The sequence below is a fragment of the Schistocerca americana genome, chromosome 9 (assembly GCF_021461395.2).
Source record: "Schistocerca americana isolate TAMUIC-IGC-003095 chromosome 9, iqSchAmer2.1, whole genome shotgun sequence".
Taxonomy (NCBI): Eukaryota; Metazoa; Arthropoda; class Insecta; order Orthoptera; family Acrididae; genus Schistocerca; species Schistocerca americana.
In genome coordinates, this window is record NC_060127.1 from 9950390 (window position 1) to 9974850 (window position 24461).

The following is a 24461-nucleotide window of genomic DNA, read 5'->3' on the forward strand; positions in this document are numbered from 1 at the left end:
CCCTACCGCATCAGGGACCCTGCCACCTGTGAAAGCAGCCAGGTCATTTACCACCTCTACTGCAATAATTGCACAGCTTTTTATACGGTATGACTACCAACCAACTGTCCACCAGAATGAACAGCCATCACCAAACTGTGGCTGAAAGCAAATTAGACCACCTGGTGGAACAACATGCTGCTGAAAATTACATGCTCGATTTCAATGGCTGCTTCACTACCTGAGCCACCTGGAACCTCCCATCCACCACCAGCTTTTCTGAACTGTGCAGATCAGAGTTATCGTTACGATACATTTTCTGCTCCCGTGATTACCCTGGCTTCAACCTAGTGTGACACACTGTCCCCACATCCTCCACCCAACAGTTTCGACCCCTCTGTCCTACTCTCTCCTCCCCATTCTCGTCTGAATGGTGTATGTTTCTCTTTTGCTGATGAAGGCTGTGGCCGAAATTTTTGTGTAAGAGTCTTTTAACTGTGCCTGTCTGCAACTTTGTGTCATTTTTATGGTAAGTAGCAGTCTATCTTTTCCTACATTGTTAGTAGAAAGCTGACTGTGCTGGTCGATGGCCCCCTCGTAGCTAAACAACATTTGCTTGATACATTTTTTATTTTGCTTCTGGACAAAAAGTTATTCAGGGTGGTCAAGAGAAATGGAACAGCTTGTAACTGGCCAAACACCTTTTGACATCAAATTATCAAAATTCCCGTCACCAACTTCTGTATTTCTATAAACACTTCAGTCATTTACCTCCTCCTCCTTTTCTGATCTGGGAAGAATGTTAAGTTTTCTGTCACCGAGCATGCTGACTGCTCATGGACATGACTGTCAGTCACTTTAACCAACAACAACACAAAATCAGTCTGTCCAATAAGTGTGACACCGAGACTGACAGTGCACAAAGAAAAACAATTTATATAAAATATGAATCCATAAGTTATTTTCATATCAAATTTCACATACAAAAATAGCATATCTGAAAATTTGAAATACATTTCTACACTCAAAACTACCAAATGGCCAAGACGGTTACAACTCCGTTACCTTGGAAGACTTTGCACACAAACACGAGTTAGCACCAATAATATTCTACACACATTGTAGGAAATGTTAAAATCTTTTCAGTGTTAAAAAAAAAAAAATCCATAAAGCAATCGCCAATATTTTCATTCAGCTCCCAAAGCGTTAACAGTGATCAAGGCACAGATAAGTTTCACAACCTGTTACCACATCACTTGCTCAGCTTAATGGCTACTGCCATATGAAATGTTCTAAAATACTAGTGTTTAAAATCCCAGGAAAAAGACCCGTATGCTCCCATGCAATTCTGTTGATGCACACACTCCGTTGCTGACTGGACTAGAGAAACTAGACAAAAACTGTGATTATATCACCAACAGAACTACTCTGAGAATCCATTGGTAAGGTACCGATACGTGTAGTCATAAGCAGCCACCATTAGGGCACTTCCAACACCTCTTCGCAGAAGTCTCGGAAGCAGACCTTTGAAAAGAGCTCGCAGTCTGTAAGAGGAAAAAATGCTTAGTTACACACAAGAAGATAATTTACAAAATTTTATATTTCTTATTTTTATGAGGTTTTTCAATAAATAAAGTCTTTTTTTTTTTCTTTTTCTTTTCCCAAGCTGTTAATATATATGGGGAACGTCCCTTTAGGTGCTTCAAATTCTATGTTTTTTCTGCTTGTGTGTGAAGTTTCAAACAATTCCAACAGATGACAGAGCTGTAGTGAAACACCATAATGGTATCAACACAAGACATGATTTACAAGGAATGTGCTGTAATTAAATTCTTGGTTGCAGAAAAAGAAACTGTGTTGAACATCTATAAACAATTGTGTGCAGTGTTTGATAATGATGCAATTAACAAGAGTACTGCTGGACAGAAACTGAGCTTCACGGCTGGCCTCGTTCAAGACATCCTGTAACAACAGCTGTTCCCCACAAGGCAAATCACGCAGATGCCATTATTTGTGTAGACCGTCACATCACAATTGACAGTTGGCTCTACAGGTACCAATGAGCACTGGAAGTGAGTCTACTATGATTGACACTCTTGGATATTCAAAGGCATCCTCAAGATAGCTTCAATGAACACTCATAACAATCTACAATTTTCAAAGAAAAGCCATTTCATCTGAACTGTTGGGGCAATTTGAGGCTGATGGAGGGGCCCTTCTGTCACAGATCATTGCAGATGATACAGACTGGATGGAATGGGAACAAAAGGACAGTCACTCGAGTGGCATCACCCAAAATCGCAAAGAAAAAGAAAGAAAGAAATTAAGGCTGCTCCCTCCGCTGGCAAAGTCGTGATGACAGTCTTCTGGCTGTGAAGGAGTCATTCTCATCAATGTGTCGGCAAAAGGATCAAACATTACTTCAGAGGCATATGTAATGACTGAATACTGGGCTGGTACCCACGTAATACCTCAGATAAACAATGTGTAAACATTTAACATGAGACTCAGGATGATGCCCACAGATGGGTGCACAGACTCCATCCCAGACGTGACCCTGTAGATATATGGGACAAGGCGAAGAAGAAGAAGAAGAAGAAGAAGAAGAAGAAGAAGAAATGTGAATACTGAACAAACTCTAGAATTGTTTTCAATGTGTTAGGTCTGACAAGAATACAAAAAAAATCTTCCTCCACACAACAATGCACATCCACACACAAAATTCAGGTCCTGGGAAGACATCGCCAAACTGGGTTGGATACAATTTGTCATCCAACCTACAGCTCAGACCTGGTGTCCTTGGACTTCCATCTGTTTGGGCCACTGAAGTATTATCTATGTAAGACACATTTTGAAGATAATGAGATCATAAGTTGTGCAGTGAAAATGTGGCTAACAGCACAGGAGAAGAGCTATTACCAACAGGATATTCATGCTCTTAAAAACACAGGCATAAGGCCATAGAATGTGATGGAGACCATGTACAAAAATAGTACATGTAAAAGAAATGTTGACTGATATTTTCTCCAAATTGTAACTACTGACACTTGGGCGACTGTGCCCGAGCATAGGTCGGGCCACTGAACTGCTTCAAAATGACCGCACCCGAGTATAGGTCGGGCGGCTGCTGCACACCACTCACAGCCTATTAGCCGTCTGGGAGCAGGCCAGCTACTGTGGTAGTGCTTCGTGGAACACCTTCCTATATGTCCCTCAACTGCTGCTTCCCTCTGCGTTCCGGTTTTAGAACTACGGCAAAAGAAATGGCAAGACACGCATAGCAACTTCCGTGACACGCTGCGCCATTGTGCATTGGTGTAGATGTGAGTTTCAAATGTTCTCATTACTGTTTGCCATTTCTTGTTAATTTTTCTCAAATATGTCATGTTTTCTGAGTGAGATAGAAATTTTAGAAGCCTTAGAAGAAGAATTTGATGATTCTGGTTCTCAGTGGGAATTGTCTTAATGTGAAGAGAATGAAGAAGACCCAGATACAGGTAAGGAGCTGTCTAGTGCAGCTTTTTTTCAGTGTTATTATTACAACTTATATTGCTCGAGTTGCTTCAGTTAGCAGAAAATTTATTTCTGTTCGTCTTGTCTATCTTGCAGAGGAATCTGATGAGCCTGCATCTGTGCAGTCAGTGTTAACTGACCAAAGTACATCCTCTGCAACACAGACATTGGCTGCAACAGAGCTGTCTGTACCTCCAACAAAGAGGCAACGAATTTTGCCGGAAAAACCCACTGGTGCCGAATTAGGCTGTAAATTTGCTGACAATCAGGGTATAGTGCCACAATTTGTAGAGAAAAACAGAGGAATGGCAGCTGTTCATGAGAATTCCACTCCTCTCAATGTGTTTTCAATCTTTTTCCCCGATTCCATAATGAAACACACAAAATCCGAAACGAACAGATATGCAAAGTCTGTTTATGACAAACTCAAAGCAGCTTCCAGCGTAAGGCCTCACAGTTTTTGTAATTTGTGGGTGGGAGTAAAGCTGCACGAAATGTATTTGTTTTTTGGCATATTTATACACATGTGTCTTGTGAAAAAAAGCAAAACTGACAAATTACTGGTCTACCAACAATTTTATTTTAACCCCTATACCTGGTTCTGTTATGGCCAGAAATATATTCAATGCAATATTATCAAACCTGCATTTGAATGACAATGCAAAATACATTCCAAAAAGTCAACCTCAGCATGACCCCATGCATAAAATCAGGCCAATCCTGGATCATTTCTTATTAGAATCACAAAAATCATTTTACCCATCAGAAAACCTCACTATTGACAAAGGCATGTGTGGTTTTTGTGGAAGAGTGGTATTTCGGGTTTACATAAAAAATAAACCTGACAAGTATGGAATCAAGATGTTTATTGTGTGTGATTCCAAAACTGGTTAAGTTATTAGATTGGATGTATATGCTTGGAAAGGAACACACGACAACTCTGTACTAACATTATTGGAGAGGTTGCTAGCAGATTACCTGGGAAAAGGCCACACAGTTTACATGGACACATTTTGTAGTTCACCAGCAGTATTCGATTTTCTGTGAAAACATAAAATGAAAGCAATAGGTTCATGCATGACTAAATGGAAAGAACTACCAAACGAAATTGTTTCCAAAAAACTGAAAAGGAATGAGTCTGTGTCAATGAGGAGGAATCATCTGCTTTGTCTGAAGTGGAAAGACACAAGAGATGTACCAAGCCTGTTCACTGTGCACAAAATGACCAGCTCTGACACATCTGTTCATACAAAGGAAGGTATCAAAGTACAATCAAAACCCAGATGCCATTCTTGACTATAATATTTACAAATCAGGGGTCGATAGGAGTGATCACATGACTTCTTACTATGCATTTAGGAGGAAACAGATGATGTGGTGGAAGGAATTGTTCTTCACATGCTTATAATGGCTGCAACAAATGCATTTGTCTTATACCAGGAAACCAGGACTCCTGCTCAAAGAAAGAGCTGCTATTTTTCCAGTTTTCTACAACAAACTGGTGAAGGACTGATTCACAAAGGTATAAATTTGGCACTAGACAATGTTCCTAATGAAACTCACAGCAACAGACTTCTAGGACACCACTTTGCAGAAATATTCCAGCCACTGAGACGAGGGAGCGTCCAACTAGAGTGTGAGTTTGCTCTGAGAAAACAAAAAAACTATCTAGTGGTAAAGCAGGTAGGAAGGAAACCAGCTGGTGGTGTCCAGACTGCAATGTACCACTCGGTGTGCCAGAGTGCTTCAAACTCTTCCACACTGAAGCTAATTGCTGTGAATTTACACAAAACTTAAAAAAAAAAAAAAAACACTTTTTTTTTGTGAAACTGAAACCATACATTTTATGTTTGTTGTTACTAATTTTGTCATCAACCAATATAATTAAAATAAACATTTAAAATAAACCATAAAGACTGTTATTTCATAATATGTTTTATGTTTCAAGATACCTTAAATAGAAACTTGCCAGTGACATTTTAAAAAAACGCTAAAAATGGCTGGTCCACTGGAGCAAGAATGTGTCTAAGCTGCCGGTCCTCAAGGTGTTAAGAACAAATATGTTCTGAGAAAAAAATTTTGAGTCCTTATTTACTGACTGACTCTCAAATATAACAAAATTCTGTCTGTTGGATCAAAAATTCTACTCACATCAAGATTTTCCCACTTCACAGTTCATTTACGAATTTATTGTTCTAAACACAAATGATCTCAGGAGAGAGGTTACGGAACTTAGCGTTGACTTGCACCCTTGCAGTTAATTTCCAGAAGTGTTTTTTTTTTTTTTTTTTTTTTTTTTTTTTTTTTTTTTTTTTTTTTTTTTTTTTTTTTTTTGCACTGAAGCACCTCCCTAACTGTGTTAGTGCTCAATGGAAGTGCCCCATAGTGTTCCATACACAGCCCACCACACACTGGGCCCTGCACCATCAATGCTAAACTGAGACATTGGTGCCAGCATCTGGATTGGACAATGGTCCTCTTTTCATATTTCCACTTGTAAGGAACTAGTCAATGACATTTTTCTTTAATGTACTTTTCGATACACCCAAATAAATGTACTACTCGATACACGGACATCATTCAAAAATCATAATAATCTTAATTATGGTTTAATAAGGTATAGAGTATTATTTTACTTATGTACAAATGTAAAAACATGTAACAAGAAATTTTTTCAAAAAGAGAATCTAACCAGTGAAGTTATGTCGAACATTTTTTGTTTTAATTCTGAAAAACATCTGAAATTATTATTATTATTATTATTATTATTATTGTTATTTTTCATGCTTTCCCAGCAATCTGTTGACATCTTGGATATTTGGGAATCCAGCCGGATGTTCGCATCGTTTTAGCACGATATTTCAACAGCGTGCCTCGCTGTCTTCTTCAGGTGCTACCTGAGACTGGTCCTTGGGTCGATCGAGTCCAGTATTTATGCCTGGAAGGAGCTGGGGATTCCCTAATTGGTCCACACCGAGTCGACTGCTCCGTCTGTGGTCTGTGCCTGCCAGACTCGGCTTCAATGGACCCCTCCAGTCGCAGACGTTCCGACTGTGCCCATTTTGGCCGTCCTCAACGGTTGTGGTCGTCATCTGAGGTGTGTCAGACCCGATCTGCGATGTTGGGTACTCTGTCTCATGACTGTTACTATGATTTCCACTTCTGTTTTGTGCTGGGTGCTCCATAATCGGTCTGCACCCACCAGACACGGCTACATTGGCCCTCTCTTGTCACCGGTGTTCCGACCGCCGTCTGCACCTGGCCTGGCCGTCTTCTGAAGTCGAGTTCATGATCTGGGGTGTGTCAAATCTGGTCTCTAATGTCCAACACTTTGTCTCACGGCTGTTCTCTCGGCCTCCACTTCTATTTCTTGTAGAATCCTGGAGTGTCCTGCGTTGAGTTTTCACAAGCTCAAGTGCTGGATTCCAGGCAGTGCTGATTTGGTATCCTGAGTCACGGTTGATTAGGTTGTCTGTGACCTTAATCTCAATGGCTTCTTTAATGACACTGTCCCAAAATCTTGAGGTCTTTGTCACAATCTTGGTGTCATTGTAATCCATTGAATGACCAAGTTCCAGACAATGCTCTGCTATGGCTGATTTAGTTGCATGTCTGAGTCTGGTATGTCTCTGGTGTTCTTTACACCTGATGTCCACAGTTCTGGTGGTCTGGCCAATGTATGACATCCCACACTGGCATGGTATGTTGTAAATACCTGGCTTGCATAGCTCCAGGTCATCTTTTACATTCCCCAGCATAGCCTCAATTTTGGTGGGTGGGCAAAATATGCTCTTGATGTCATATTTCTGGACAATCTTGCTGATTTTGGCAGAGATAGGTCTGGCATATGGCAAGTATGCCATCTTCTTTACCTCTTCTGGTTCTTCTTCTGGATCCTTTGGCTGATTGGCAGGTTGAAGTGGAGACAGAGAGAACAGCCGTGAGACAAGGTGTCGGACATTAGAGACAAGATTTGACACACTCGAGATCATGAACTCGACTTCAGAAGATGGCCAGGCTGGGCATGGATGGCAGTCGGAACACCGGTGACCAGAGAGGGCCAATGTAGCCGTGTCTGGCAGGCGCGGACCGCAGACGGAACATACAATGCAGCACAGACCGATTATGGAGCGCCCAGCACGAAACAGAAGTGGAAATCATAGTAACAGTCATGAGACAGAGTACCCAACATTTCAGATCGGGTCTGACACACCTTAGATGACGACCACAACCGTTGAGGACAGCCAAAATGGGTGCGGACGGCAGTCGGAACATCCGCAACTAGAGGGGTCCATTGAAGCCAAGTCTGGCAGGTGCGGACCACAGACGGAACACTCGACTCGGCAAGGACCGATTAGGGAATGCCCAGCTCGTTCCAGGCATAAATACTGGATTTGATCGACCCAAGGACCAGTCTCAGGTAGCACCTGAAGAAGATAGCGGGGCACGCTGTCGAAATATCATGTGAGAATGATGCGAACATCTGGTTGGATCCCTGAATATCCAAGATGTCATTATTATTATTGTTGTTGATGTTGTTATCATTGTTGTTGTTGTTGTTATTTAAATAATTTTTGTATTACAATTTGAAAAGCATTTCTAATGTAAATTTTATGAAATATTAATTGCATGTAACTTTTACCTTTGGATGCACAGATTGATGTCTAGATATAAATAGATCTGCCCTGTGAGTTAAGCATCACTGATCACTTTTGTTAGTCTCACATTTTTAGTGTGACTCAACACAGTTCTGTAATGTGGTATGGTTCAATTCTACATCTACATCTACATCCATACTCCGCAAGCCACCTGACGGTGTGTGGCGGAGGGTACCTTGAGTACCTCTATCAGTTCTCCCTTCTACTCCTGTCTCGTATTGTTCGTGGAAAGAAGGATTGTCGGTATGCTTCTTTTGTGGGCTCTAATCTCTCTGATTTTATCCTCATGGTCTCTTCGCAAGATATACGTAGGAGGGAGCAATATGCTGCTTGGCTCTTCGGTGAAGGTATGTCCTCGAAACTTTAACAAAACCCGTACCGAGCTACTGAGCGTCTCTCCTGCAAAGTCTTCCACTGGAGTTTATCTATCATCTCCGTAACACTTTCGCGATTACTAAATGATCCTGCAACAAAGCGCGCTGCTCTCCGCTGGATCTTCTCTATCTCTTCTATCAACCCCATCTGGTACGGATCCCACACTGCTGAGCAGTATTCAAGCAGTGGGCGAACAAGCCTACTGTAACCTACTTCCTTTGCTTTTAGATTACATTTCCTTAGGATTCTTCCAATGAATCTCAGTCTGGCATCTGCTTTACCAACAATCAACTTTATATGATCATTCCATTTTAAATCACTCCTAATGCGTACTCCCAGATAATTTATGGAATTCTAGAAATGCTGTGCTGTTCTGTTATGTGCAATGCTGAAGTGCTTTACTACTTAATCCAGTAAGTTGTTGTGAAAACAAGACATTATGTAAATAATAAAAATCAACAAGGCTCTGTTATATTTTATTTCTAACATTTATGCTTCAATAACTAGAAATCTGGATTCCACCAGGTAAAGCAGGAATATATCCTGAATTTGAGGAAACTGAAACAAACTGAGAAAATAACAGAAAGGCAATATATTACATAGCTTTTTTTTTATTATTTCAAATACTGCTTTCTAACCATATACACTAATTTGCCATATCTTTCTATTTTATCATATGCTGCTCTAAATAAAACTCGCCATTAAAGATTGCTGCACAAATACAAATATTAATTTTTGATATACCATCAATAGAAAGATGAGAATACACACTGTAATTACTTATGTCTCTGTATGTGTCTGTAGATGGTAGTTCTTTGTTTTTTGTGGTTTAGCTAGTAATTCTGCACTCACTGGCACTCCAAAATAGAAACCATTAAAGAGAGTACGAATGCAATTGTGAAAAGCTAGAACTCATATTTATGTAACATGAAAAATATGAAATACAAAATTACAAAACGTTTTCCTTGTCATCCCTTCCGGTAAGTCTCCCCTGATCCAGGATTCTGGGTAACATTGCCAGCCTCTACAACTTTTCCTAAACCTCTCCAGTCCTTTTCCTTCATCCCTCTTCTTTCCCCTTCAACCCTACTGCCAGAAGAAGGAGCCACTGGCTCCAAGACCTTGCATATGTAATACCTTTTTTATACTTGTATTCTATTGCCACCGCTTGCTTAGCAGATTTTTTTATCTATACAGTTACATTATATTTTCAAAAGCACAAGTAATCAAGTGAAGCACGACACATAGAAATCTATGGATATCGTTTGTGATACAGGTAGCTGCATGTGTCAGGGTCATCAGCTGTTGCAAATGTTTCAACATATGTCCCTTCTGGACTATACTGTTTGTAAACAATTGATGACAGTATTAGCAAAAGTCACAGTAAGATGATATTTGAGGGCTCAGGTTTTCACACTGTGACCCATTAATGGTGTGCTTCAGGTTGTTCAGTCTAGTTGTCGATTGAATTTTTCTACACAAGACTTTGATGACCGACCCATTTGTCTCCTTCAGGTGGTGCAAGTTGTGCTGTTGTGTGTACTTGCTGCCTGAATTCCAATCAGACTGTCACCTACTGTCAGTCCCAAGCTGCTACTTATAGTTGAATTTGACTCTCAATGCCTCTTTTTCCTTTTTGCTCATTTGTTTTTCATAGGCCACACTGACACTCTGTGAAATGCACTTTCCCTCCATTTCCCAACTCTGGTGAATATGACGCCCGGCAATATCTTAATTACTCGAGTGCCAGACCCCAAGCCCCTTTTTTAAACTGAAACCTCTAACCTGGCTCATCAGGTCTTCCAAAATCTTTATTTCGTTATTGGATAGGTAAAAAATCTACTCACCAAGTGGTGGCAGGAGAACAAACATACAAAAGGTACAACAGTGTGCAAGCTTTCAGAGTCAGTGGCTTCTCCTTCTGGCAGAAGGGTTGAAGTTGAAGGAAGAGTGGTGAAGGTAAAGGACTGAAAGATTCCTGCCCAGGCTTCAGGGCAGCTTTTTCAAACTCTACTATTTTCCAAAACCTCACCACTCCTTTTCCTTCGCCCCATTTCTCTCCCTTCAACCCTACTGCCAGAATGAGGAGCCACTGGCTCTGAAACTTGCATACATTTTATGTGTGCGTTCTGCTACTGCTTGGTGAGTAGATTTTTTACAACCCAATTATGTTTTCAAAAACTGATTATTTCTGTTGATATATTAACATCTTTACTTCAATAGACTGCTTAATTATACTGCCCCAGAAACATGGCATTTACACCACAGTACTCACCTCATCATATTTCAATTTCATGACTGTATTTGAGGCCTTGCACAGCGACAGCTGATTTGCTCGACTGAGTTAGCCGAGTGTGTCGTTATGTGTGTGATCTTTGCATATCATCCCAATTGTTCTAACAGTCTGCACCAGATAAGTCATTTCACATTGACAAGGAATGTGGTACCCAACCGAATTTTGATAACTAGAGTGTTGTAATGTTGCAAAGAAGACTTTTTATCTCTCCTGAAGAGAGCAAAATAAATAGGCACCAAGTTCCCAAATGAGTCTACTGATGTATCTGCAGACTGGGCCAATGTAAGGTAAATAAGTCATTCTTGGTTTTGTCTTTCTTTCTCAATTATAGTCTCTTCCTCAGTAGTTGATTTTGGCAGCATCAGCCATTTAATTGGTCAAATGGAATAGTTCTTTTTTCAGAGCTGTTGATATTCTTCAGTGAGGCTCTCCTTGTCTGAAAGTGTACAAGCTTTATGGTCCAGAATCTTCGGCACGGAATATCTTTCTTACAGATTGTGATAGCTCAAGGGATGGAGACAGAGGTCAGTGTTCCTGGGTTTTTGCATACACTGAGACCTAGAGATCCTAAATGTGAAGAAAATGTTGCTGGCCCCCTTTTTCAAGTTCATACCTTGAGCCATCATCAGCCATCACAAACAAATTTGGTGCTACAGACTTTCAGAGAAAGAGAGCCTCACCGAGCAATTAGATTAGAACACCTACGAATAGTGATCCACAACAATGGGTACTCTGATCGAAATACTGAGTGGGTGTTGCAATCAAAATGAATAATACTTGAAAAAGTGCTAGAAAGCATGACAAACAGAGAGAAGCCAAGAATCACTACCTACCTTCTGTTGGTACAATATCTGGAAAGACTGCTGGACTCCTACAGAAACATGGCATGCAGTGTATTTCACTGACATTAACAAATTCAAAAGGTGTTCTCTGTACTGTTAAAGATGATCTCGGTCCCCGAAAGCCAGGTGCACTGCGTGCGAATGTGGCACGCTGTAAGTGGAGCACACTATCAGAACAGTCAAGGAGAATGTAAGAAATATCAGCAACACAACCTGACAAAACAACCAAACGAATCAGCTGTCACTAAGTACTGCCTCAAATATAATCATGAAATAAATACAACAAGACCAATGTTGTGGTGCAAATGTCACGTTTCTGGGATGTCACGGTTAAGAAGTCTGTTGAAATAAAAATGTTGGAAAACCAAATAGCTGAGAGGGTGGTTTTAATTTAAATGGGGCTTGGGATGCGACAATTGATTTAGTAAGATCTCGCTAGCCATCATACCCACCAGAGCCAGAATAAGCTGAGAGAATGCGTGTTTCACGGGACATCAGTGTGGGCTCCTGGAGAGGAGCACATGGAATAACAGTGGGTAAAGTTTAAAAAAACAGTTGACCAGGTACTTGATAGATATGGATCTAGGAGAACAGCTCGTGAAGGAAATGACCACCATGGTACACAGTCACTGTAAATCAACTTCTAAAGAAACAGAGACAACTGCATAATAGGTGTAAAACAAACCACGCAGCTATAGACAGAGAGATGATGAATAAAACGTATCTGCCTGTATGAATTCTCCTTATTCTCCCCCCCCCCCCCCCCCCCCCCCACTCCTCCATGGATGGATTCTGTGCACCCCACCTGTCTGTGTCTGGAGTTAATCTCATATGAAAGCATGAGAACATTATCCCAATGTTTCCACAAAGTGTATCTGGAGCGGGACATGGGTACGTGCCAACTGTTCACCTACTGCAATGTCAGAAATGGCCTAAAAACCACAGCCAGGCTGACCAGTTCACTAGCCTTCCTTGTTAATTCACAAGGCAGATTTGATATGGATCAGTCTCACCTTCCTGTGTCCTGGAAGCAGTGCTTTAATGCGCTTGGCTATCAAGGCAAGTAACTTAATTTCTGAAAAGCATTTGACTCAGTACCACACTCATGCTTTTTACCATAAATATGATCATATGGAACATCAACTGAAATTTGTGACTGGGCTGAGGATTTCTTGGTATTGGTACGAACAATGCAACATCTTATTTCAGCTGGAGAGTCATCAATAACTGTACAAGGTTGTTATAATTAAAGTGCAGCAACTCACAGAGTTTGTGTGGATGGTAATTATTATATGGCAGTGACACTTGGTAGACTCTAATGCATTAATACACAACCAACTTTTTCCGAGTTGGGGGGGGGGGTCAGAGGGGGGGGGGGGGGGGGGTGGAATAGTTCAAATCTGACACGGTGAATGCAAGAAAGATGTATAGAAATGTTTCCATGTGTAACAGGTTAAGAACCGAACATGGGCAGAGAATGTTTAACAGGTGAGAAAGGCATAATGTTGATTTTATTAACTCCTGTCTACACAATTTGTTCTGTATGAGCACCAGAGACATCAACAAGATGCTGATCCATAAAACGGCATGATCAACAGTTGCTTGCAGCAGTTCTGGTGGAATCTAAGCAACATATTCCTGTATAATGAACTTCAGGTCAGGTAGAGACTGAATGGGTCCCTGGTAAACACATTCTTTAGATATCCCCAGATCCATAAGTTTCAGGGCATCAGATCAGGTGATCTTGCAGGCCATGCATCTGGAAAACCTCTGGAGATAACACATTTGTAGAAGGTTGCATTAAGCAGATCTTTCACTGGGCCCTCTTGGTGTACTCTCTTCAAAGAAGAACAGACCGAGAATAAAAACGTTTGTGAATCTACATCATACAAAAATATACGGCAAGTGCAGTGGCTCTTCACATACAACATGTGGTTTAAAAGTATCAAAATTTGGCACTTCTGTGTATTCACTGCACACTTAAGTGTAAAATGTGCTTTGTCACTCCATAGAATATTACATGGCCACATGTCGTCAACTTGGATCCGTGCCAGACACTGAAGAGCAAATTCAGAACATCAGAACATTGCTGTACATTATGAGTTTTCAGTGACTGCACCGCCTAGTTCATGTTTTGGTACCAGTATAGCCTAGATCTTGTGCTGGTAACAGTGTAAAACAGACTGCAAAAATTTCTGCATGTTGGGACTATGGTGTGGACAATTCTCATGACACTGTACAATAACTAGCACTACGTGGGGAACATGGTGCATGGTCAGTTACCTTGTCAATAACTTCCACCAGGATAGTAAACTCCCTCTTCCAGGTTTCACACAAAGCTCACCTGTGTTTTCAAATTTCATTATCATCTTCTTTTATCCGTTTAGTGATATCTGGCCTCTCCTCAAGCCCTTCAGTTGGTGATAATCTCTCAATGCAGCGCAGTAATTGCTGTTGTTCACATAAAACAGTTTCACTGAAAGCACACGGTCTCTCTTATAGATAGTCCTACTATTTACTCACCTTGTCAAATGACAGTGTGGATATCATAGAAACAGTGTACAGCATCAAATTTGCACCTGGTGGCAAAAACTGGAACTAATTTTTTTCTGGCATAAATCGGGTCTGCAATCACACGTCAGCATATGTGCCGAGTTTTTCTGCCATGAGGCAATTACAGCCCACACTGGACCCCTGTGAATTGCTACACTTTAATTATGAATATCTGATAGAAGTAAGTTCAGGTGTGCCTTAGGGAAGTATGTTGTGACCCTAGCTGTTCATGTGGTATGTTTATAACCTTTCAGACAATATTAATAGTAACCTTTGATATTTTGCAGATGATGAAGTTATCTACAATGAAGTATTGGCTGAAAAACATTTCTACAAATATTTAAATCGGATCTTGATATTATTTCACAGTGGTGCAAGGACTAGTGTCCTGCTTTACATGTTCAGAAATGTACACTCTGGACTTCAAAAAACAGAAAGGTGTAGTATCCTATGACCATAATGTCAAATGAGTCATAGTTGGAATTGGTCAACACATGCAAATACCTGGCTGTAACACTTTGTATGGGTATGAAATTGAATGGTCACTTAGTTCAGTTGTAGGCACAGCAATGGGCAGAATTCAGTTCATTGGTAGATTATCAGGAAAATGCAAATACTCTACAAAGGCATTGATTACCAAATAGTTGTACAACCTATCCCAGAATACTGCTCAAGTGTCTGGGACTCATAACAAATGGCACTGACAGCAGATACTGAATATATACAGAGAAGGACAGCATGGATGATCAAAGGTTTTTCTATAGTATCTGGCTTTTTCCAGATATTCTACATTGTCACTTGAAGCTCTGCACACTACACTTGTAGCTATTCAAAGCACTCAAGGGAAGAAGATCTGTAAGCTTGACAATGTGCCCGAGTACTGAAACAGAAACGCTGCACGAGCCACCGCGAACATCGCATAGGCCAGCATTATGCAGGGATCTGCTCTTATACAAGTGGCCCTTGCCACACTAAGTGCATCAGCTACCTTTCAGGACTACACACACTTCTGATGATGGCAAAATGTCTGTACATCTGAGACAATATAAAACTATTGAACTAGTTTAGATTCTTATCATTACACTCAGAAGATACTGGACCTGAATACTGTGGTGCAATTAGTTTTGCAGACAACTAATTAGCTCAGGAGATAAGATTCTGTAAATATGGAAGTCAAAAATTAATACCTAGCCAGTTTCTTTGTAGCCAATTTTTGCAAATTCTGAGAGGGTATTAAGTTCCTCCTAAAATGTTATATTTTAATAGCTATTTGCTAAATAATTTAAATTTTGGGCACCACTAATTCTTATACTGAGTCATATTTCTGAAATACGTGTCACAAACATTATAGCCCGAAATTTTCCAAGCACAATGGGGGTTTTACATTTCCAATAGCTCGTATCTTAAGATAAATACCCTAAATTTGAACCGAAATTCAGGGAACACTGCAGATGAAGCTGCACTGTCAACAAAGTAATGTCTTGTTTTCTAGAGAAATACCATTATACAAATTATGTTGCACTTGGAATTATTAGTCTTAAAATTAAGTTTGATGGACTTTATATTATTCAATTTTTTGTTTTATTATTCAAATTATCAATTATATGTAATTAAACAAAACAAAGAAGTTGTTAATTCCCGCCAAGGGGCTTATCTATAAATAGTGGGAATCGAAAGCTGACATGGCAATCACACAGTGTTTCTGGTTGAATACAGTCTACACTATACATATTGCTGAACACTGTAGTAATGTGTGGCAGGTATGAATACTGTAATAGAATATGAGCATTCCATATTACAAAGAAAATAGCAGGCAAGCTTTTATTGGGTTAGGAGGATTGTCAGGACATCACCATGGTAGGTGGTGTGAGTAAATAAACTGACCATAAGTTGTAATTAATTAATTCCAGTGTTTTTTTTCCATACCTGATGTACCACAAATGATGTAATTTTAGAAACTCAGTTCACAGTGTTACCTGACCCTGAGTGAAAGGATACAGAAAGGAATGGAAATGTTCCAGTAAAAAATCTGTTACAAGTGTCACTGCATACTACACACAGTATCATGAGAGCATACAGAGTAGGGAAGATTTAATCTGCTAAACAAAATAAGGGAAGAGGAGTTAAGCTAAGTGAGAATGACAGAAGGGCATTAACAATGGAAAGGCGAGGATGGAATAAAAATAATATCACGAAAAGGATAGATTACTAATTGCCATATAGAGGAGATGTTTAGTCGCAGACAGGCACAATGAAAAGACTGCTATACATTTTAGCTTCCAGCCAAAAGGCTGTCTTCTGAAGTAGAAAACAATACACATTCACACAAGCACAACTCTGTCTCTGGCTGCTGTGGCCAGACTGAGTTGTAACTGTGCCTGGTGGGAGTGTAGTGGGGGTTCAGAGGCAGCATGGGGCAAGTAGGGAGGGAGGGGGGATAGCAGAGTGGAGTGGGGGGAAGGTGAAGTGCTGCTTGTTGAAGCTTGCAGGGGCATGGTGGGGGCAGGATATAGCTGCTAGGTCCAGCTGGAGGTTGGGGGCAACAGAAAAGGGAGAAGTAGAGAAAGGGAAAAGGACTCGTGGATGCGGTGGTAAAACAGAAGGCTGTGTCGTGTTGGGGTGGGAGAAAGGAAGGGGAAAAGCTGGCGTCGGTAGGAAGGATCCAGATGGTGCCTACCATAAGAAAGAGTGCTGTAACTATGTCAAAAATAAATCACAACATATAAGGCAAAGTAAAGAAGCCACTGAAGTGCGGGATACCATTAGAAATACAATGTTGGAAGGAACACGAACAGAAAACAGAGAAGTGAAAAGAACAAGGAATAAGAAAGCGTGGATGACTGGAAATATATTGGATAAAATGGATGAGTTGGAAACCGAAAACTGACAGTTTGGGAGAAGGGACAAGACAGTAGAGAAAATTGAACTATGAACAAAGAAGGTCAACTGGCCAGGCTAGAGAGGAATAGGTGGGGACACCAATGAGAAGAATTAGAAGAATTGGAAAACAAAGGCAAGCTGGAAGAAATGCACAGAACAGTGAAATCTTTAATGAATAGAGAAGTCTGGAAAACAAGCAAACAAGGGCTGTTAAATAAATATGTGAACAATACAGTATGTACAGAAGAGAAGTAAGTTCGGACGGATTATGCAAAAAAATCATACGGTGCACAGGCAGATAACAGAAAATAGTTCTGGAAGGTGAAGAGAGAAAGATGGGAACTGGAAAAAACAAGTCAAGAGCTCCGGGAAAAGAAAGCATTGGGCTGTGACAGAATACCATCTGAGGCAATGAAATGCATGGATCTAAACTCAGTAGCCAGATTCACTGATGTAGTAAGCAGAATTTATGGACAGGAATCTGGCCCCAAGATCTACTTAAGATTACGATGGCTGTAATGAAAGTCCTTCTGAGGAGGATCAAAAGAAAACAGAAGAAAATACTGTGGAAGACCAGTACAGGTTAAGAAAGGGTAAAAGCAAGGAGATGCTATAGGCTCCATGACAGTGATTGGAGAAAGAATGATAGAAATGAACACAGAGGTGTGTAGTTGTTTTATTGACTGGAAGAAGGCATTCAATGAGTCAACTGGTGATACAGCTGAGAATTTTAAAGATGATGGTACAGACAGGAAAGATCAGAAAATTAATAAAAGGCATTTCAGAGCCCACATTTACTGGACTTTTCTCCCGTTTCGACCCATACTACCTCCTCTCAAAACATGGAATACTTTTTTAAACATTTTGTATATGCATCCCTACACTTACACAACATCGAAAAAACATATTACCTCAGGCATTAATCTATTTGGAGTTTCTTTACGAAGGAGATCATACATGTTGGATGCATGAAACATTGCACATGGGGAACCTTCCTCAAACTTACATTCAGCTTTAGGGAAAATATAGCCTCAAAACTGCACAATTTGTACTTACTCTGAATAAATAATATAGTTTGTAATACAAACCTCTCTTCTCTGTAAATAGTTGCCACAGTAGCAAGGGGGGACCGGTATTTTCTGACACCAGGTTCTGGCTGAGGGCCCTGTATTCGAGTCTTCGCAACATCAAATGGATTACTGGCTATGGATGCCAGCGTACCAGCTGCAAAGCCAATGCCCATTATGTGGTACAGATACAGCATTTCATCCTGCAGCACAGAGTAACTTAGATCAAACACTTACATCAAGTATCCTGTCTAAGGATGTTTTCATTATATGTTTTTCACATGTCACACACCTGAGTCCATTAAATAGCAATTATAATGTAGTTATTGTGTGTCAGGGATGTTCTACGAGAGTTTAGACTGTAAAAGGAAACAAGATTTAAAATAAAATGTTTATTTTATGTTCAGTTTCAGTGTTTTCCATGTGATGCTATTATATACACACAAGTCTGCCAAAATTCCACCATCCTTCTCATTGGGTATGAGGAGCTCTTTCTGAAATATCTTTGGTTTTGTTGTCATAGTAGCTGTTTCAGCTGTAACTATACTTATTCTGCAGCTCCATCTTTCAGATGAATTTACTCTAAAAAGGTTTGGTGACCCTCTGTTGTTTAAAACCATCATTTGGAACCTTCAGTAGAGATAAATTGTATTGAATTATCACGTTCTGGTGCTCTGTGCTCTGCACTGTCACAGCTCTCATCTTGTAAAAGAAGCTCATGTAACAACAGAGGGAGGTCCAGGTAACAATTTGGACCACAAGCCTGATTAGACATCAGAGGATGACATCAAGCACAATGCTGAGAATGCGCTCTTTGAGTGATATGATGCAGAGCTTGGAAAATCACTCAGGGAAGAGGTACGTTTACACACGAGTGTGGCCAATGCAGCGCCCAACACTCAGTTGCATAGTATATGTGTCAATTTATGAGGGGTGTTAAAAGAGGAAGGGTACAAAACAAAACTGTGGATGTAATTGAAGCCTTTATTCAAAAGTAATTTCCAGAGGCCGAAACACAACTATCAGACACTGTTTCAACAGCTGAAGGATTCCCTGTTCCCAGAATTTCTGCGGCTGTGATGGGAGTCAGTCCTCCACTGTGTCCTTCAGTTCGTTGTCGGAGTCTAAGTACTTCCCTCCAAGATGTTCTTTTAGTGAACCAAACATACGGAAGCACGTGAAAGGCGCAGGATGACACGTCTGCATCTTCATCTACAGGGTGACAATTATTGAACTATATGAAATAAAATTGTTATAACTTCTGAATGGTTTGCATTAGGATGTCAAACTGCACAGTCGGCTGCGGGGCACGATGCGAATTAGTATGCACTATACGGCTTCGTTTAGCAACGAAGTCGATTTTAATTTGGACGGGTTTGTCAATAATCACAATTGGTGCTCTTGGGGGACTGAGAATCCACATTTCGCAATCGAGAAGTCTCTTCACCCTCAGTGGGTGACGGTGTGGTGTACAGTGTCCGGTCACGGTATAATTGGTGTGATATTCTTTGATGGCACAGTGACTACTGAACGGTATGCGAAGGTTTTGGAAGATGATTTCATCGGCATTATCCAAAGTGACCTTGATGTTGACAAGACGCGGTTCACGCAAGACGGAGCCCGACCCCACTGAAGCAGGAGAGTGTGTGATGTTCTGGAGGAGCACTTTCGGGGCCGCATTCTAGCTCTGGGGTACCCAGAGGCCACTGGCATGGGCCTCGATTGACCACCACGTTCTCCGGATCTGAACACTTGCGACTTCCTTTTGTGGGGCTATATCAAAACCAAGGTGTACAGCAACAGCCCCAAAACCATTGCTGAACTGAAAACAGCGATTCAGGAGGTCATCGACAGCACTGATGTTCCGACACTTCGGCGGGTAATGCACAATTTTGTTATTCGTCTGCGCCACATCGTCACCAATGGTGGCAGGTGTATCGAACGTGTTATAACCAAAATCTGAATATCTGTAGTGACGTTTACGTGTTAATAACATGTGTGCATGCCATAATTTGGAACTAATTTACGTTCTGTTTTCATATTGTTCAATGATTGTCACTCTGTACATCTATACTCTGCAAACCACATCTGGGCTGTAGGATGGATGCTCAAGTGCTCCCACTCAAAATTGGCCATTACACTTTGTGTGACCTCGGAGATGTGTGGACACGTGTTATCGTGGAACAGGATCACTCCCTCTACGAGCAGCCCAGACCTTTTGGTCTCAACGGATTTGCATAGGCTATGGATTGTCTCACAGTACACCCCACTGTTAACGGCTCTTCCCGTGCTCAAAGAATTCAATGAGTACCGGACCTCTGATGTCACAGAAGACTGTGAGCATCACCTGCCTGGTCAGGGCACAGCTTTTAATTTTTTTGTAGGAAGTGACGACATATGCTTTGACTGCATACTGTCCCGATTTCTCTATGGCTCGAAGTGATGGCAACAGCTCCTGTCACTGGCAACTATCTACTCCAGGAAAGCGCGGTCCTCACGATAGCGGAACAGGTGTTGCAGTGCTCCATATGGAGCTCCTCTTGCGGTCTGTTGCACTTCTTCGGAACCTACTGTGCACACACCTTCCGGTAACCCAACCTGTCATGCACGGTCGTCCACACTGTTCCCCATCATCACAATCACCATGCGCATCGAGACAGGCCGATCACTTCTCCTCGAGTTGTTCACCTTGTCGATGAGTTTGGCCGTGATTACCGTGTTTGCCTGGCCTGTCACTCAAACACTCCTTACCTTCAAGAAAATGGCCACTAAAGATTATCACTGACTGTTAATATGACATCCTGCGATGAATATCGGCTGGTTTAACCCCTTTCACAGTGATAAATCTGATATTGCCTCACTGCTCCTCAATCGCTGAATCTTGCAATGTGAACACCACAATGTCCTCACACGCACTGCCACATCAGACGGACCAGATGGACAGAATACAACTGCCTGCTTCTCACCAGTCACGAGTCTGTGTGTGTGCACAACCACGGCGGGCACTACATTTGTCCCCCTGGATGTCTCACTACATTTTCCCAAAGAGGCATATGCAAATTTCAACTGGTTTGGTTGTTGCAATGTTTCATACCTTTTTATTTGAGCACTGCGTAATCCCCTCACCACCACCCTTCTTCCAGGGTTTACCATACCTCTCAAAGAGTGGCACACTCCACACACTAGTGCACAGCATTCTCAGCAATGTGCCTGATGTCTAATTGAGGTTACAGTCCAAAATGTTACCTGCACCTCCTACTATTATTACATGTGCCTCTTTTCCAAGATGAGAACTGTATTAGTGTAGATCACAGAACACCAGACTGCAAGGATTCAGTACAATTGACCTCTACTAAAGCTAGAAAGAGCTGCTAGTTCTAAATAGTGGTTTTAACAAGTTACCACACATTTACATAGTTATATTTCTCAAGTCTTACCCCCTGGCAGAATAATACTGACAGTTGCTTGGAACAAACATTATGGCAATTTGGATGTGGTTGTTGTCAGTTTAGGAATCCTGATGATAGTCTTGTCCCAAATTCCAGTAGAATAAAAATAATCTATTTTTACAAATGGATCATTTATCAAGAATATGAAAGCTGCATAGTGCTGATTATCTAAAATGTTACCTACAATTTTATGTAGACTGTATAAATATTTGTCACCACATTCACACCATATATGTGCTCGACTTTTCACTTTATTGACCATATTAACTTTTAATGAATAGTTTGGAAATTTATACAAATATTTTCATACACATAGGATTTCTGAGAATGTGGAAACAAAGAACTTACAGAAAATGGTCGAAGACGGCTCTTGAGCGTCTTAAAGACACCAAAATACACCATATTGAAAATCCCATGACTAATTATAGTAGCAGACATTCCCCTGTTGAGGCCTTCCACACCATAGCCCTGCAAAGAATGTGAGAGTGCTTAATTAATATTTATAACACAAAAACGATCAATTATTGATACAATTATTATATTGGATACATAAAAATCTACTCACCATACTCACCAAGCAGTGGCAGAACACACACATAAAAGACTGTTGTGATTGGCAAGCTTTCGGAGCCGGTGGCTCCTTCTTCGGGCAGAAGGGTTGAAGGGGAAGGAATAAGGATGAAGGAAAAGGACTGGAAATGTCTAGGAAAAAGGGTAGATTTTGGGAAAGTCACCCAGAACTGCTGGTCAGGCGAGACTTACCGTACTGGATGAGAAGGAAAGACTGATTGTTGGGGACTGTATCGGATGAGATTTGAAAACCTGAGACCTTACAGATGGAAGACAGGGTATTGTGCAAGACAGAGATTATTACTAAAACATTGTGCACAAGTTTATAAGAGTGAGAAGCTAAGTGCAATGTACGTAACATAGGTGGGAGCGGGCAGTGAAATATAGACAGGAAAGACAATGAAAGATGTTTGTGGTTATGTCATACAATGGCGCGTTTTCCGACAGAATTGCGCAGGCCTCCAGGAAAAACAAAAATTAAAATTGGGTTTCAGACAAAAGGTACAATTGGTTGTAAGCTATGGCACAAAGTTGGCAACTACAGCAATAAATAAATGGGATCTGGTGTTTATAAGATTAGCTGCCAGTACTGTGATAGATTTTACATCGTTCAGACAGGAAGAAATTTCCACTCGTTTTGGAGGACATACATACAGTCAAAATAAGAGCGCTTTCGCTACACATTTGGACAGAGCAAGACATTCAGTAGGATATATAGACAGTAATATGAAAGTGTTGCATAGGGCGTCAAAGGGATAGTTAAGAACCTGCTCGAAGAAATGGAAACTTATGTGCACAGAAAACAACAACCAGAATTACTGCTGAATGAACAGAAGGAGTTTAACCTGAATGCTCACTTTGATAAATTCAGAGACCTACTAGTTTGAATAGTGTGGAGCACCCCAGCAGATTGGCATGTGCCGGCCGCTGGCAACGAGGAGACTGGGCCGTCCTCCGTTAGCTCAGCCACAGGAAAACAAGGAAGTCATGCAGCGAAGCCATGACATATTTGCAATCAATGCCACACACTAATATAATATTGATTATAGATTTTCTATTTTTAACTAAGGGGTACTACTTTATTAATTGTATTATGATTACGTTCACTGTTAACTGATCTCTTAGGATAGAAGATGTGATTTTTTATTTTTATACTTTTTATATTGGCATTCAAAAAAGGTTGTATGTTACCTACCCAGGCTAGGGGCTGTATTGTGTAGTATTTGTGCTTTTTATGGGTTTCAAGTATGAGTCCAATTTCACATATAGTATATCAGCAAATGTTTTTAATGTCAGATGCTCATTTAGCCAAAGGAAATTTTTTAACTAAAGACAGTGCATACTGCATTTTAATCTTTATACTGGCGACATTGTTTTACTATGTACTCTAGCTAAAGTGCCCTCTGCTGGCATTAGGTTCTTGTATTAAATACCTGACGCAATCTGAGTATTATCAGCATGTACCATGTACTCACATGTTTAACTTGACAATGATTTTTATCAGAATATTTTAACGGTATGTATAACTGCTACACACGGCTATACATATTTTATATTTTTATATTTCATGCATCACTGATACTTGTATAGATTTAGTCTTAACTAATTGAACCTGGTCACTTAAACAACATTTATATCTACAACAGATCTTAAGATGGCCATAAGCCGAAACCGGTAATAATGTGTAAAGAAGTCTGTGTGAACAGGACAGACTTGAGAAAACAAAAGTGCCAAAAATAAAATGATTGCTGACTCATTTACAGACTTCATGTCTTTAATTGATAAAGATGCGAGAAATTAAAACGGAGTGAAGCAAAGAGTAGTTGCAATGAAGAAAACCTGAGACAGAAGAAATTAACCTAAATTAAGGCCACGTGAGTGGCAAGAACCAAGGACATGTTGTAGTGCTAGTTCCAACCAGCGAAGTTCTAAGAAACTGGTGTCTAAGGGAAGAATCCAGATGGCATGCGTGGTGAAACAGGTGCTGATGTCACGAATGTCATGTCGTAGAGCATGCTTTGCAACAGGATATTGTGAGTTCCCAGTATATACCCCGTGCCTATACCTATTCATTCTAATTGATAATTTGGTGGTAGTCATGCTGATGTAGAAGGCTTAACAGTCTTTACATAGTAGCTACTATATGACGTGTCATTTTGCAGGTGGCTCTCCCATTCATGGTATATGTTTTGCCAGTTACAGAACTGTTGTAAGTGGTGTTAGGAGGCTGCATAGGGCAGGTCTTGCAGTGGGGTGGTCACAGGAGTAGGAGCCACAGG

General features: G+C 40.7%; 1 protein-coding gene across 3 annotated transcripts in view; it reads right to left on the reverse strand.

Moving 5' to 3' along the window:
* Positions 1-1146: 1146 nt before the first annotated feature.
* Positions 1147-24461, reverse strand: part of LOC124551273 (mitochondrial 2-oxodicarboxylate carrier-like) — a 90482-nt gene continuing 67167 nt past the window's right edge. For all 3 annotated transcript variants that reach the window (XM_047126273.1, XM_047126272.1, XM_047126274.1), the window contains 3 exons: positions 21961-22080; positions 18185-18366; positions 1147-1523 (listed from right to left, as the gene is read on the reverse strand). In XM_047126273.1, coding sequence (XP_046982229.1) covers positions 1403-1523; positions 18185-18366; positions 21961-22080 — 423 coding nt within the window. In that variant the 3' untranslated portion in view covers positions 1147-1402. The remainder of the gene's footprint in view (positions 1524-18184; positions 18367-21960; positions 22081-24461) is intronic.